Source organism: Propithecus coquereli, unplaced genomic scaffold, assembly GCF_000956105.1.
Source record: "Propithecus coquereli isolate 6110/MARCELLA unplaced genomic scaffold, Pcoq_1.0 Scaffold390, whole genome shotgun sequence".
Lineage (NCBI taxonomy): Eukaryota > Metazoa > Chordata > Mammalia > Primates > Indriidae > Propithecus > Propithecus coquereli.
In genome coordinates, this window is record NW_012149619.1 from 1,155,674 (window position 1) to 1,169,415 (window position 13,742).

At 57.9% G+C, this 13,742-nt stretch overlaps 1 protein-coding gene across 1 annotated transcript in view; it reads left to right on the plus strand.

Moving 5' to 3' along the window:
• The window catches only part of SPNS2 (spinster homolog 2 (Drosophila)), a 36,055-nt gene that overhangs the window by 20,369 nt on the left and 1,944 nt on the right, over positions 1-13,742 (plus strand). The window contains exons 3-12 of the mRNA XM_012652624.1: positions 2,993-3,129; positions 7,377-7,528; positions 7,797-7,863; positions 9,060-9,202; positions 9,516-9,668; positions 9,777-9,966; positions 10,315-10,380; positions 12,642-12,740; positions 12,826-12,989; positions 13,483-13,529. Coding sequence (XP_012508078.1) covers positions 2,993-3,129; positions 7,377-7,528; positions 7,797-7,863; positions 9,060-9,202; positions 9,516-9,668; positions 9,777-9,966; positions 10,315-10,380; positions 12,642-12,740; positions 12,826-12,989; positions 13,483-13,525 — 1,214 coding nt within the window. The 3' untranslated portion in view covers positions 13,526-13,529. The remainder of the gene's footprint in view (positions 1-2,992; positions 3,130-7,376; positions 7,529-7,796; positions 7,864-9,059; positions 9,203-9,515; positions 9,669-9,776; positions 9,967-10,314; positions 10,381-12,641; positions 12,741-12,825; positions 12,990-13,482; positions 13,530-13,742) is intronic.

Below are 13,742 nucleotides of genomic sequence, written 5' to 3' on the forward strand. Positions count from 1 at the left end.
CCCAACTTTGACATCACCATCTCCACGAAGCCTCCCTTCACTATCCTGGCAGGATCTGGTGCTCCTTGCTGGTTCCTCAGCATTTCAGCCTTTTAAGCTGGGCAACCCATGGGCAAGATCTGCCCCCTGGCCACACAGGAGGCAGCTCCTACTGTGATTCTTTCTGTGCATTCCCTACCTAACACAGACGGGCACAGAAAGAACGATTCTCTCTCCTCCCCCCAACATGCGTAAGTCCCCATGCGACTGGAAATCTCCTTCCTGCCCACATCCTGATCTGACCTCAGGCGAGTCCTGAGAGGCAGGCCCAGCAGGAAAAATTCTTTCTCTAGGTGTGAGGAAATAATTTCTGCCTTGGCTAATCCAAACAAGGGCCGAACGTTGACCGAGGCTGGCCCACTCTGGGCAAGGTGTGGCATTAAGCACCTTGCCTACGCTCTCTCGCCCAGTGCTCAGGGCAACCTTAGAGGGCTATTTTTATCTTCATTTTTCAGATGAGGGAGTTGGCGTGCCTGAGCTTGTTTATACTGGCTCCTGGGAGTCGACTGTCAAATTTTCAGGAATTGTGTGAGCTGCTTGTTAAACACAACCATTGTTAAAAACTAAATTATTTAAACTTACGATTAAATAATCTATATTAAAAACAAAGGTAATAATACTCAAAGGTCATGACTTCCTAATTATTTTACTACATTTAACTATTATCTATATTCCTAAGGTTAATGATGTCTATTTTATCTGGGTGGTAGAAACACTATACAACGGTGTGTTGCTACACATCTTCCCGACTCTGATCAGTGGCATTATGTTGGTGGCTTGGAATCAGCTACGGTGAGAGCATTTATATTAAGAAAATTAGCAAACACTGCACTATGTCAGGGCTCCCTGGCCCCTTGTTCAGAGAGCCGATTGTTAAACATTTACCAGCACACCACTGAAGCCAAGAACAGAAAGGCTGTGACCTAAGGTTACCAGCTGGGAAGGAACAGCGCCGAATTCCAGCCCAGGCAGTGAGTCTCAGGTGCCCACACTTGTGTACCTCTATGCTGATTCTGCCCCAAATCGCACAGAATTGGGATTAATAGGTCTCCCCCTGCCCCCACCACCCACACACACTCACTGGCCTGCTCTTGCTGGGGTTGCAGACGGGCAGTCACTCCTCCAGCCCAGTCCAGGCACCTCTGCCCAGCCCTCTGGCCTCTTGCTCCCCTCCCTCCGTCCCTCCTTCCTCCCCTTCCTTTCTCTTCTTCCAACCCCACCTCACCAGGGACTCAGGCTTATTGGGGAGCATCCGAGACCACGCACACATTCAGCCTGGCGGTCAGAGGCCAGCCACTGGCTGCCCTGTCTGCCCACCCCGGCCTTTGTCTGGCCATCTGCCCGTCAGCTGTGGGACTGCCTCCCGGGGGAAGGGATGGGGGCTGCTTCGCTGTATGACGCAGGGTCTGCCCCATGTTGTTCTGGGCCCCTTCATCCCACCTGGGACCTCCAAGCTCCCTCCCATCACGGACAGTGGGCGCCCCCATGGAGTCCTCTAAAACTCTGCTGCTCTCCTGTTCTGGAAGAACAAAGGCAGGTCCCATCACTCCTTTTCTCAGCATCCTCTAGTGTTTTCCTTTCTTACCCATGGAAGCCATGGTCATCACGGTGGGCCACAAGGCCATACCCTACCTGACCTGTCAACCTTATCTCCTACACTTTCCCTCCATCTCTCTGCTCCAGGCACTCTGGCTTCTTTCCTGTTCCTCCAACATGCTAAGTACACTCCTGCCCCAGGGCCTTTGCACTTGCTGTTCTTGCCCCGATATTTGCATGATTTATTTCCTTACCTTCTCTAGGACTTTGCTGACATGTCAACTTCTCTGACCGCCCTATTGTAAATTGTCACATCTGCTTTCTCTCTCTCACACACACTTATGCTTCCCAGCTCCTGTTTCGCCTCTCTCACCTTCTATAGCCCTTGTCACCATCTGACATCCTATGTTATGTATTTATTGTCAATTTCTCCTCACCAGAATGAAGGATCCACAGGGCAGGACTTTTTGTCTGTTTTATTCATTGCTGTATCCCAAACACCTAAAACAGTGCCACAGTGCCAGACGCATTGTAGGTACTAAAAAAAAATTGTTGAATGAATGGATGGTTGGATGGAGGGATGGGTGGATGAATGAATAAATGACAGTGTTTTCAACTGTCAGAAAAGCCTCTGCAGCTCCCTGGGAGTGAGGGTGGCTGTGTGACCTGGCAGGTGTGAGACCTGGGGTTTCTGGTCCAGGTCTGCCCTGATTTGCTGTGTGACTTTGGGTAGATCCCTTCTCTTCTCTGATCTTCTTTCCCAAGTATAATGAATGCAGTGTGGCAAAGTATAAGGGATACAGACTCTGGAGCCAGACAGATGGGGACTAATCCCCACTGGGACCTTTACTGCCTGTGGGGCCTTGGGCATGTCACTTTCCCCTCTGAGTGTGTCTCCTCATTTGTGAGGTGGGAGAGGGGTTGGAAAGATACACAAGATACTATGTGGTGAGCCCCCAGAGCAGAGCCTGGCGTATAGAAAGCACTCAATAAATAGATCTTTCCTCTTTTAAAAGGTTGGCCAGGCACGGTGGCTCACACCTGTTATCCCAGCACTCTGGGAGGCCAAGGCCAGAGGATTGCTTGAGCCCGGGAGTTCGAGACCAGCCCGGGCAACATAGTGTGACCCCATCTCTACAAAATAATAATAAATAAAAAATAAAAAGTACCCAAAGAGGGCTCACCCTAAACTGGACAAACTGTGGACCTTGCATTAGAGAGGATCCAGTAAGCCCTTTCCCGCATCCCCTGGGCATGGGCCTGGTGCAGGGGACCCCTCCCCGAGCTGCTTCCTGGGTCCCTGGCCGGGGCTCGGCTTTGTCTCGCAGGCACGTGGCCTCAAGCCAGGTGGAATGGGCAAGTGGGCCCTGTCAGGGGGACCCCGGGCCGCCCCTCAAGTTCCCCTCTCCCCGCACAGTGTTCATCTGCAGCTTCATGGTGGCTGCCCCCATCTTCGGCTACCTGGGCGACCGCTTCAACAGAAAGGTGATCCTCAGCTGTGGCATTTTCTTCTGGTCGGCAGTGACCTTCTCCAGCTCCTTCATCCCCCAGCAGGTGAGGCCCGCCCTGGCTTCCCACCCGGCGTCCCTGCTGGTCCCATCCCTGTGTCCTGGTCCTTCCAGCGGGTGGCGAGTCTCACTGGCCTGCGTTAGTCCAGCCTGGGCTTGAACCCCAGACAGCGTCTTCCCAGTGCAGAAGGATGAGCGGGTCTTTGGGTACGTCTATGAACCGGCCTTGTAGATAGGGCCTTCCGGCCTGAACTGAGGGACTCGCAGCCCTGTGTGGCGCCCTGACTTTCTGAGCTGTCCTCTGATCTGGGGCGGATGCAAGGACGCAAGGGACAGGGCGAGCAAGTCTGGCCTAGGGGTGAGGACCTTGAGCTCTAGTCCTGGCTCTGCCACTACTTGGCTGTGTGAACCCAGGTGAGTCACTACCCCTATCTGGTTCTTGCTCAGTTTGCTCAGCTAATTCCTTGGGTCAAAGTGCTGGGGAGGCGAACATCAATTCAACATAAAGAAGATGTTTCTCATTTGGCTCTCATCGTCCTGGATTTGAATATCCCAACTCTGTTGTCCATTCTGCTTTGTGACCTGGAAAAACTTACTTAACCTCTCTGAGCCTCAGTTTCCTCATCTTTAAAATGGGGCTAATACTTCTCAACTTGAAAGTTTCTTGTGAGAAATAACCGAGCTAATGAATGTCCAGACCCTGGAATGTGACAGGTGTTCAACAAATCATATTTCTGTTCTTTCTTCCAATGAGGAACTATGTTGCCTGTGAGGTAGTGAGTTTCCCACCACTAAGGGTATTCAAGCAGAGGATAGACAATCACATGACGGCTGCTTTAGAGAGAGATGGAGGAAGAAGGGGAGAAAATCAGGATCTGTCCTCAAGGAGCTTTCAGTCTGGCCCTGTCCTTGGGAGCACCCAGGCTCAGGGGTAGGAAGACGTGACAGGAGCTCCCATGCTCAGAGCCTTCAAGATGTGCAGACAAAGTGCTGAGAGTCCCCCCTGATGAGAGGGCAGTCTCTTGAAATCCATGGGGTCAGGGAAGGCTTCCTGGAGGAGGTGGCATTTCAGTGGGGTAGGCAGGACTGGGAGATTAGGCCTCTTGGTAAAGATAGCAGGGGCAGAGGGAGCAAACCTACAGAGGCAGAAATGGTGGCATGCATTGAAAGAGGAGGATTGTGTTTGGCTGTGAAGGAAGGCAGCGACAGAGGGCCTGGGCTTCCTCCCAGGGCAGCGTGGAGCCCTGGAAGAGTTTGAAGAGGGACAGGGGTGGGGTCAGATTGGGGTTGGTGGATGGGGGGAAGGAGGGCAGAGAGAATCTGCAGGCAACTTTGCTTCCTGGGGCAGCTTCATGGAAGAGGGTCAGGCGTGGTGACCTCCAAGCCCAGAGTGGCCAGTAGAGCCTGGCAGCCACAGTCAAAAACAGAAACTGGGCCAGGTGCGGTAGCTCATGTCTGTGATCCTAGTGCTTTGGGAGGTCGAAGTGGGAGGATTGCTTGAGGCCAGGAGTTCGAGACCAGCCTGGGCAACATAGTGAGACCCTGTGTCTGCAAAAAATAGAAATATTAGTTGAGTAACAGAATTCAACTTGTACCCTCTAAATCTATTTAAAAAAAAAAATTAGTAGGATGTGGTGGTGCACACCTGTAGTCCCAGCCACTTGGGAGGCTGAGGCAGGAGGATCACTTGAACCCAGGAGTTCGAGGCTACAGTGAGCTATGATCACACCAATGCACTGCAGCCTGGGCGACAGAGACCCTGTCTCTTAAAATAAAAAAACAAAAATGAAAACACAGGAGCTGGACCAGAAGCCTCTAGGACCCCTCTGGGCCTCATCCTGTGCCTGGCCAGGCCCCGGGTTGCTGACCTCTGGGGCTGCTTCTGGGACTGACCAGTGAATCCAGGACCACGATGCCAGTGCTGGGCCCCTCTTCATGTGCAGAGGGAGAGGGCGGGTGGGGAGAGAAGATGAGCAGAGGCAGAGAGAGAAACAGACAAACCACCCCAATTAATCTATAAATTCATAGCAGTCACAGTCTGAGTCCCCTGGGGGGTTTTGGTGGACCTTGGCAATGCAATTCTGAGAAAATGCCCAGGAACAGCCAAGAACATTGTGAAAAATAACAATGAAAGGGGATTTGCCCTATCAGTTATCAAAATACAGCTATTCCGACTAAAACAGCAGAGGGCTAGACCAAGATCAATGAAACAGAGTCCTGTAGCTTTACGGGGATTCAGTGTAGGATGAAAGTCGCATCTCAAACAAGTGGTTTGGGGAGAACTGACTGTCCATCTGCATTGAAAAAAAAAGTTTGGTCTGTATTTCAAACCATACTGCGGAATAAATTCCAGATAAGTGAAAGTCAAGCACAAAGCAAATTCTGAAATCTATAGATCAACAAGAAAAAGACAGCCTAGTAGAAAAACGGCAAAGGACAGTTCCAGGCAATTCCAGGAGACGATACCCAAACGACCAATACACGTAAGAAGAGTCGGTGCTCAGACTCGCTCAGACTCTCGAATAATCGGGGAACTGCAAATTGAAACAACAATGAGCTACCATTTCGCACCCATCAGATTGGCAGCAATTAAAAAGGTTGACAATACGGAGTGTTACTAAAGCTGTGGGGAACCGGGGACTCAGCCCTGCCGGCGGGAGTGTAAATTGGTGGCACTTCTGGAGAGCAAAATGGCAGGATATCGTAACACTAACCTGCCGCGCCCCAGCCTTCTGCTCAGGGGCTCAGACCCAAGAGAGAAGCTCCCGCGTGTGGACACGGCATGCAAGGACGTTCACTGCAGTCCTGCAAAAGAAAACAAGAGGGAAGCAATCTAAGTGACCAGCCCTGGGCGTGCACGCATGAATGGGCTGTATCATACTGTGAGATCCTTGACCGCAAAAGAATGAACTAGATCTTTATTAACCGGCATACGTGGGTTTCAGCAAGATAAGAATGAGAGGGAAGGGAAGTTACAGGGTGAGATGCATGGCGTGGTTCCTTGGATGTTGGCCGTTGCCTGCGTGTGCGAGCACAGGCGGAGGTGGGTTCACAACAGAGGCACAATAAGGCGGGTTCCCGTGGGTGGAGGGGGAACGGGAGCCCTCCTGCCGCTAGCGCTGAGGACGACGACTGGCGACTGGCGGGGTCTCTGCCGTCCTCTTTCTTTCTCTAAAATCTACCAAACAGTGTGAGAGAATGTCTTTGTAATTTTGGGATGGAGCAGGCCTTCTGAACAAGACGTGAAATCCAGAAGCCATTAAGGAAAAGTCAACAGATTTGGCAGCATCAAATTAAACAGAACAACCCGAAGCCCCCGCATGGTGAAACTCTCCACAAATTTGAAAGAAGGATGACAAAAACATAGATCATCGAGGATCGATACCTGGGATGCAGAAAAGCTGATATAAATCAATACAAATGAGACAAACAGCCCAACAGAGAAACAGGCCAAGGCTGTGGGCAGATGGTTTCCCAGGGAGAGAGACGGAGGCTTGGGGCTAAGGGAGGAAAGAAGGGGACAGCGAGAGGGTGAAGCAGCTCCAGGCGTCAGAATGGGGGTCAGAGGCAGTGGTGGCACCCGTGGGCACGGTGGGCCAGGAGCCAGGTGGGCGGATTGGGGGAGGAATCCGAGAGACGCTGGGGAGGGCTGGATGGGTGGTCAGGGTGGGGCTGGGGAAAGATGACCAGGCTGGGTTCTCAGGCCCTGGGCAGCTGGGGCATGGAGCGGGGAGGTCCACATCAAAGGGGCAGTGCCACCAGCAGCTGGTATGGCCCCACCCTTCCCGGCTCAACTGGGCTTTGTCCTTTGATGTGTGTATAGGGGGAGCTCTGAGCCCCCTGGGCTGTCCTGCCCCCTCCCCACTCACACTGGGCCGTCCAGTGCTGCCAGGGTTGGCCCAGCCACCCTGCTTAGGCAGGGGACACAGTGCGGGGAGGTGACCTGTGGCTCTTGAGGCAGGGCCAGAACCAGGGCAGAAATCTCCTAGTTGGTGGGGTGGTGGAGATGCAGGCTTATGTTCCCAGTGATTATGGGGACAGAAGGCCCTGTCCAGTCCCACTCCAACACTGTGCCAGCCATGCCCCATCAGACCCACTATACAGAGGGGCAAACTGAGGCCTGGAATGGCCTGGGGGTGTAGTCTTGGCTGAGGCAAGGGTGGGCTCCCTTCTTGCCCCGGCTCCTGGACCCTGTGGGGGAGGGGGAGCAAAGTGGGAAGCAAGGACGAGCAGGTGGGAGCGAGGACCAGGAGGAGCGGGCAGGCCCCCAGCATGCTCTGCCCTCCCCCACAGTACTTCTGGCTGCTGGTCTTGTCTCGGGGGCTGGTGGGCATCGGTGAGGCCAGCTACTCCACCATCGCGCCCACCATCATCGGCGACCTCTTCACCAAGAACACGCGCACGCTCATGCTGTCTGTCTTCTACTTTGCCATCCCGCTGGGCAGGTGAGAGCGGGAGATGCCAGGGTTTGGGTGAGGATCCGGACGAGGTCCCTCGGACTTCTGGGAACTCCCTCCCCCTTGGGTTCTGGCCCAGGCAGGTGTCCTCGGCTAACTGAACATGCGGGCGGTCAGCCTTGGAGAAATGCCTGGACCTGCTCCCTGGCCAGCTGGCTGGGAGGGTTGGTGGGGGGCCTGCCTTGTAGACCAGCGAGCGTTCCCTGCCCCCAGCCCCCGTCCTGCCCAACCTGACACGTGTCCGTCTTCTCTGCAGCGGCCTGGGCTACATCACTGGCTCCAGCGTGAAGCAGGCAGCTGGGGACTGGCACTGGGCCTTGAGGGTAAGCCCTAGGTCCCCACCCACGAGGGTGCCCCTAGTCCAGCTCTTGTCCTGGAGTTGCCCAGAGATTCCAACCTAGCCCAGATCCCAGGCCGCAACCCCCAGTCTTCCTCCCTCGCCAGCCTGGGCTCTGAAGTCCTTGCCCTTCTAGATTAGTCCAAATTGAGGCGTCATGGAGCTCAGGTGTGGGGCGAGAGAGACACAGCCCCGCCACCCTCAGTCTGAGGGGTGGAATCTTCCACGCTGGGAGTCCCAGGTTGAGAGGACCAAGGATTCTCCCACCATGTCAGGAAATTCCAGGTCCACAGTGGTGCTTCCTGCTCGAGCCCTGGCACTGTGCTAGTGTAAGGCTGGGACAAGACCTCTGTGTGGGGCCTCCTGGGTCTGGAGCTACTTCCTGTCTCGCCAGAGCGTTCGGGGCAAGTGACCAAGGCCACAGGACAGTGCAATCGGAGGAAACAGAGATCCCCAGTCTCTCGGAGGAGCGGAAGCTTAAGACAAAGTGTTTTTTCCTCAAAAGCAGGAAGGAATCAGCCTCCGTGGAATTTCTTGGTTGGGGGGCGAGCGAGGGTGGCTTGAAGAGGAACTCCCCAGCCCATGGCTCCCGGGCTGGTGGGGGTGGGGACAGATTTCTGTGTTCTCACGGGCTGTTGGAGGTGCTGGTGTGGGTCTGTGTGGGCCCCTCCCAAATGACAGCCTCCAGCTTCTATTAGCTGGAAGCTTCATGCCCAGCCAGTCCCTTCCCAGTGCCTGACAGGGTGACGAGCCCACCTGGGGAGCTTCCCTAGCCCCAGGGGGATGAGCAGGGTTGGCCTGTGGCTCCCTGCCCCCAGCAGTGAACTCTCTTCCTTCAAAGTCATCATTCCACCTGTCCGTCCACCTGGCATCCATCCATCTGTCCATCCCTTGATCCATTCATCCATCCCTTCCTTCTTCCTTCGGCCCGTCAGCCTTCCTTTCACCCTCTCCATCCTGTCCTGCCCCTCGTCTGGACATTCATTTTGTGCCCCCAAGCCCTTGGCTGACCTCATCCCTGGTGGCTTTGCTCACCCCGCAGTCAGGAGGGCTGGGCAGATTCCAGTGCAGTGGAGGCAGCCGGGGCCAGAGAAGGCACGGCTGCCTGCGCCCCTCCCAGCGCAGCAGAGACAACGCCGACTGGGCCCTGGTCCCCTAACTTCGTGCTCCCTTCGCCACCAGGTGTCCCCTGTCCTGGGCATGATCACAGGAACGCTCATCCTCATCCTGGTCCCAACCACTAAGAGAGGTCATGCCGACCAGCTCGGGGGACAGCTCAAGGCACGGACCTCGTGGCTTCGTGACATGAAGGCCCTGATCCGAAAGTGAGTACCGCTGGGAGAGGTCTGGTGGGGAGAGGGAAGGGTGTCGACATGACAAGCCCCCACCAGCCCCGCCTGCCGGACTCCCTACCGTCTCCACTGCCCACGGTACTAGGAGTGACATTTTGACCACTGGAGTTTATTATTCCTGCAACCTGAACCCTCACCCCCAGGGCCTGTAAGGGGAGGCATTTGAGGCCTTCTGTCCCCAGAGGGGAGGTGTGGGCCAGCAGGCTGGGGAAGAAGAGGCAGCCTCCCCGGCCCTGACCCGTGGGGTTGCCTGCGGGAGCTGAAGGGTGTCCTGGCCTTTCCCCAGCCGCAGCTACGTCTTTTCCTCCCTGGCCACGTCCGCCGTATCCTTCGCCACGGGGGCCCTGGGCATGTGGATCCCGCTCTACCTGCACCGCGCTCAGGTCGTGCAGAAGACGGTGGAGACCTGCAACAGCCCACCCTGTGGGGCCAAGGACAGGTAGGGCCGGGCAGGGCGGACACAAGGTGGCGCGGGACCCTGGACGGGAGAGCTCCTCTCCCTCAGCCTTGCCTCTCGACCTGCGCCCCACTGTCTTCTGTCCCACAGTCTCATCTTTGGGGCCATCACCTGCTTTACCGGCTTTCTGGGCGTGGTCACGGGTGCAGGAGCCACACGCTGGTGCCGCCTGCGGACCCAGCGGGCTGACCCACTGGTGTGTGCTGTGGGCATGCTGGGTTCTGCCATCTTCATCTGCCTGATCTTCGTGGCCGCCAAGAGCAGCATCGTGGGAGCCTATGTGAGTGCACGGGGGAGGCAAGGGTGCTGGGGGGAGCTGGGGCTGGGCCTCGGGAGGTTCTGGAACAGAAGTCTGGTCTGACCCGCTAGACCCTCCCTCCCCACGGGGAGGCTCCGTCCTTTGGCTGCCTGCTCCTGCTCTGTCCACGCCTGGGTGTCTCAGGGCTGTGGGCATGGCTTGAAGTCTCTGGACAACCCACTAATTCCTTGTGAGCCTGACTGTTAGGAGATGGGGGCCGGGGAGGGAGGCTCTGGGAGCTCCCTACCAGCAGCCAGTGTGCAGGGGCAGCCTGGGGCTGCTGGTGGGTGGAGGGCTCCCCTGACGATTGCTCTGCTCTCCCCTGGGCAGATCTGTATCTTCGTTGGGGAGACGCTGCTGTTTTCTAACTGGGCCATCACTGCGGACATCCTCATGGTGAGCCAGGCGGGCCAAGGTCATCTCGTGCCAGCCCAGGCCTCTTGACTTCTCAGGGAGCTGGGGAGGGCCGCGAAGGGGCAGGAGAGCTGGCAGGGCTTGGTGAGGGGAGGGTGGCAAGGAAGCCCTGCTGGGAGGGTGAACCCAGAGGCAAGGAGGGGATCAGAGATTTGGGGGTCTGCACCAGAGCAGGGCCAGAACACAGAGGATGGAGCAGGCAGACGGGGTGAGATGTGGGGCCGGGTAGGGAGGCGGTGTCTTGAGGCTCAGGTTAGTGGCTGGGAGGCTGGTAGTGCCAGGCTGGCACCGAGGTGGTGCTGCCTGCCAGCGCTCCTCCCCCAGCGCGTGAGTGTCCATGGGCTGTGCCCCTCCAGCTCAGCCTGAGTCCCGGGCGTGCCCGCCTGAGTGCCTGTGGCTGGGGCCGGCTGGACAGAGGCCGTCTTCACAGGCCCAACAATGGGCTGCAGACCAGCCGGCCAGGGACAAAGGGCTGTCTGAGCAGCTGGCAGGGGCTTGTGTCCCTGGGTGGGGACGGGAGCACCCTGGGAGCAGCCAGAAGGGGCTGTGGGCCCAGGAACTTGAGGCAGTCTGGGGGTGGCAGGAGTGAGTGTGACCCTTGGTCCCATTCTGGGGAATCCTCTAGGTCAGCATCAGGAGGGGATCGGGAGAAGAGCGTGCAGGGGACTGTGGTGTGGAGAATGTCTGGGAGGTGCCTGGGAAGGGCCTGGGGCAGGGGAGGGAGTCCTCGTGGGGGAGGGAGTCCTCGTGGGTGGACCCTCAGGGTGCTTGAGGTTTGCTGCCACGGCATGGGACAGTTCAGGAGATGAGTCTGCCTGGCACCGGGGCCCCTGCTAGCTCCCTCACTTGAGGAAGCCAGCCTCACCCTGCCCGAGCTTCCCTGCACGCCCACTTGCCCCTGGGCTGTCTCTCTGTCCCCTACCAGTCCCTGGGCTGGGTGGAGGTGGTGGGAGGTCTGACTCAGCTCTGTGCTCAGCGAGGGGCCAGCGGGGGTGGGCAGGGTCACTGCCAGGCCCAGAGTGAGGGGAGCAGCGAGTCCCTGTGACTCAAGTGCCCTTGGTGCTGGGCAGGAGCCCTCCCTGGCCTCCATCCCCTGGGGTAGCCCCCAGCAGATGCTGACAGGGTCTGGGTCCCAGGGAAATCATGTCCCAGTTTATTAAGTGTCACTGCCAAGTCACTATTGCTAGAAATGGGGCCACTCAGTTTCACTAGATCCAGGTCTCTTTCCACCCCCACCTCCCCCTGCCATGGGGTGCCCAGGGGGTGCTGACTGCTGGCACTTGCTGCCCACAGAGGCTGGTGCTCTCAATAGGAGAGGCAGCAGGAGCGTGGGCACAGGGGGCTGCCCAGGGGCACCTGTGAGCTGGCTGTTGCCTGCCTTGCCCCAGGCTCCCTGTCTGACTTTGGCCCACCCAGCTTTGGAGCTGCAACCCTGTGGGTCAGGGCCTGCTTGGTCTGATGGGGGGTCTGGGCCCGGTGGTTGCTGGCATTTGGTGGCGAAGGTGCCCCCGGGTACAAGTGGAGGCTCTTCCAGGCAGGGTCCTGCTTCACCACACCCTGTCCCAGGCACACCTAGGCCTTGCTGGGTCCTCATGGAGGGGACAAAGGGTCTTTCACTTGTTGGGAGGTGAGGGCAAGGGGCAGAGAAGCCAGGGTGCTAGTTCCAGAGCTGCCCGACTCCACCTGTGGTCCTTCAGGAATGCCTCTCTGGGCCTCGGTGCCCGTGGCCACAGCACTCGCCTGCCCACCAAGGGCCAAGTGCCCCACCTAAGGCAGCCCTGCCATTCCTGATGGCTCAGGTACCTCAAGGGTCAGAGAGCTCTGGACTAAAGGCCTCTACTGCCTAGCACCAGGGTGACCCCTAAATTGTTCTCCCCTTGACTGGATGTGGTTGGGGAAGGAGGCGAAGATTTCTGTCTCGGAGCCGAGGGCTTAGGGGTTCGGCAGGTTTGGGGGCCGATGACGAGTTCAGTCTGGGGCAGGTCAGAGTGGTCTGGGCTGGGGCTGGAGGTTTGGAAGCTCCCGGTCCCGAGAGAGTACTGAAGCCGTGAGTGGGTGGCTTGGGGAGGGGCATGTGGAGTGGAGGAGTAGCCATGCCGCTGAGGTGGGCAGGAAGGAAGGGCCCAGGGGAGAGAGGTGCCAAGACTCTGGGTCAGGATTGAGCCCGAGGGCATGGGGGGCTTCGGAAGTGGGGATGGGTGGGCCTGGCTCCCCAGCCACCGACCTGCCTGCCTCTCCCGCAGTACGTGGTCATCCCCACCCGACGGGCCACCGCCGTGGCCTTGCAGAGCTTCACCTCCCACCTGCTGGGGGACGCCGGAAGCCCCTACCTCATCGGCTACGTGAGTAGCCCGGTGCAGCTGGCCTGGGGAGGCGGGGGGCGCTGTGGGCGGCGGCCCTGCCCTGACGTCTGCCTCCCCATTGCAGATCTCGGACCTGATCCGCCAGAGCACCAAGGACTCCCCGCTCTGGGAGTTCCTGAGCCTGGGCTACGCCCTCATGCTCTGCCCCTTCGTCGTGGTCCTGGGGGGCATGTTCTTCCTCGCCACTGCTCTCTTCTTCCTCAGTGACCGCGCCAAGGCTGAGCAGCAGTGAGTGGGGGTGAGGGTGGGCCTGCTGCTCCAGGGTGGGTCGAGGGTACGGTGACATACTGTGCGTGTGGGTGGGCAACGTGGCTGCTGGGGTCCAGGGCCCAGTCGCAAGCTGCACATCAGCCCCCAGGCCCTGGCTCACAGCCAGCGTTGGCCTGGAGCTGCGGGAGCCCACAGGGGCCCCGGCCGGCGGGTGCCAGGCCTGTTCCTGGTGGTTCTAGATGGGGGTTTTTCTCTGGAGTTAAATGGGTTTCAGAGCTGGGAACCCCTCCTTTTCCTTTTCCTCTCATTTTCTGACTTCTTTCTCCTTTCTTCTTTACTCCTCTCTCTCTCCTCTCCCCACCCCTGGGCTCTCCCACCTCCCCCTGGGGCTGACGAGGTCCCTGCCCAGCACCTCCGGTCCGCCGGCCCCCGCGATGCGATGCGCCAGAGCAGTGCCCGGGCCCGGCCCCCGCTGACGCGCCACCCTGACCCCCGCCCGTCTCTCCCCCAGGGTGAACCAGCTGGTGGTGCCGCCCGCATCCGTGAAAGTCTGAGGCGGTGAGTGCAGGCCAGGGAGATCCTGTGGGGGCTTAGGGTGGCTCTCCTTGTGGCACGGGAAAAGCCAGGGTTAGGGGACAGGGATCACTTCTCCCCCACTCACCTCCTGCCTAAGCACATCCCAACTCTGGGTTTGATCTCATTCTCTTAAGCTGTTGCCGGAGGAATTTACTGACAGAGCCATGAGTGGGAGGGCAGGCTCCCTCTTCCAGT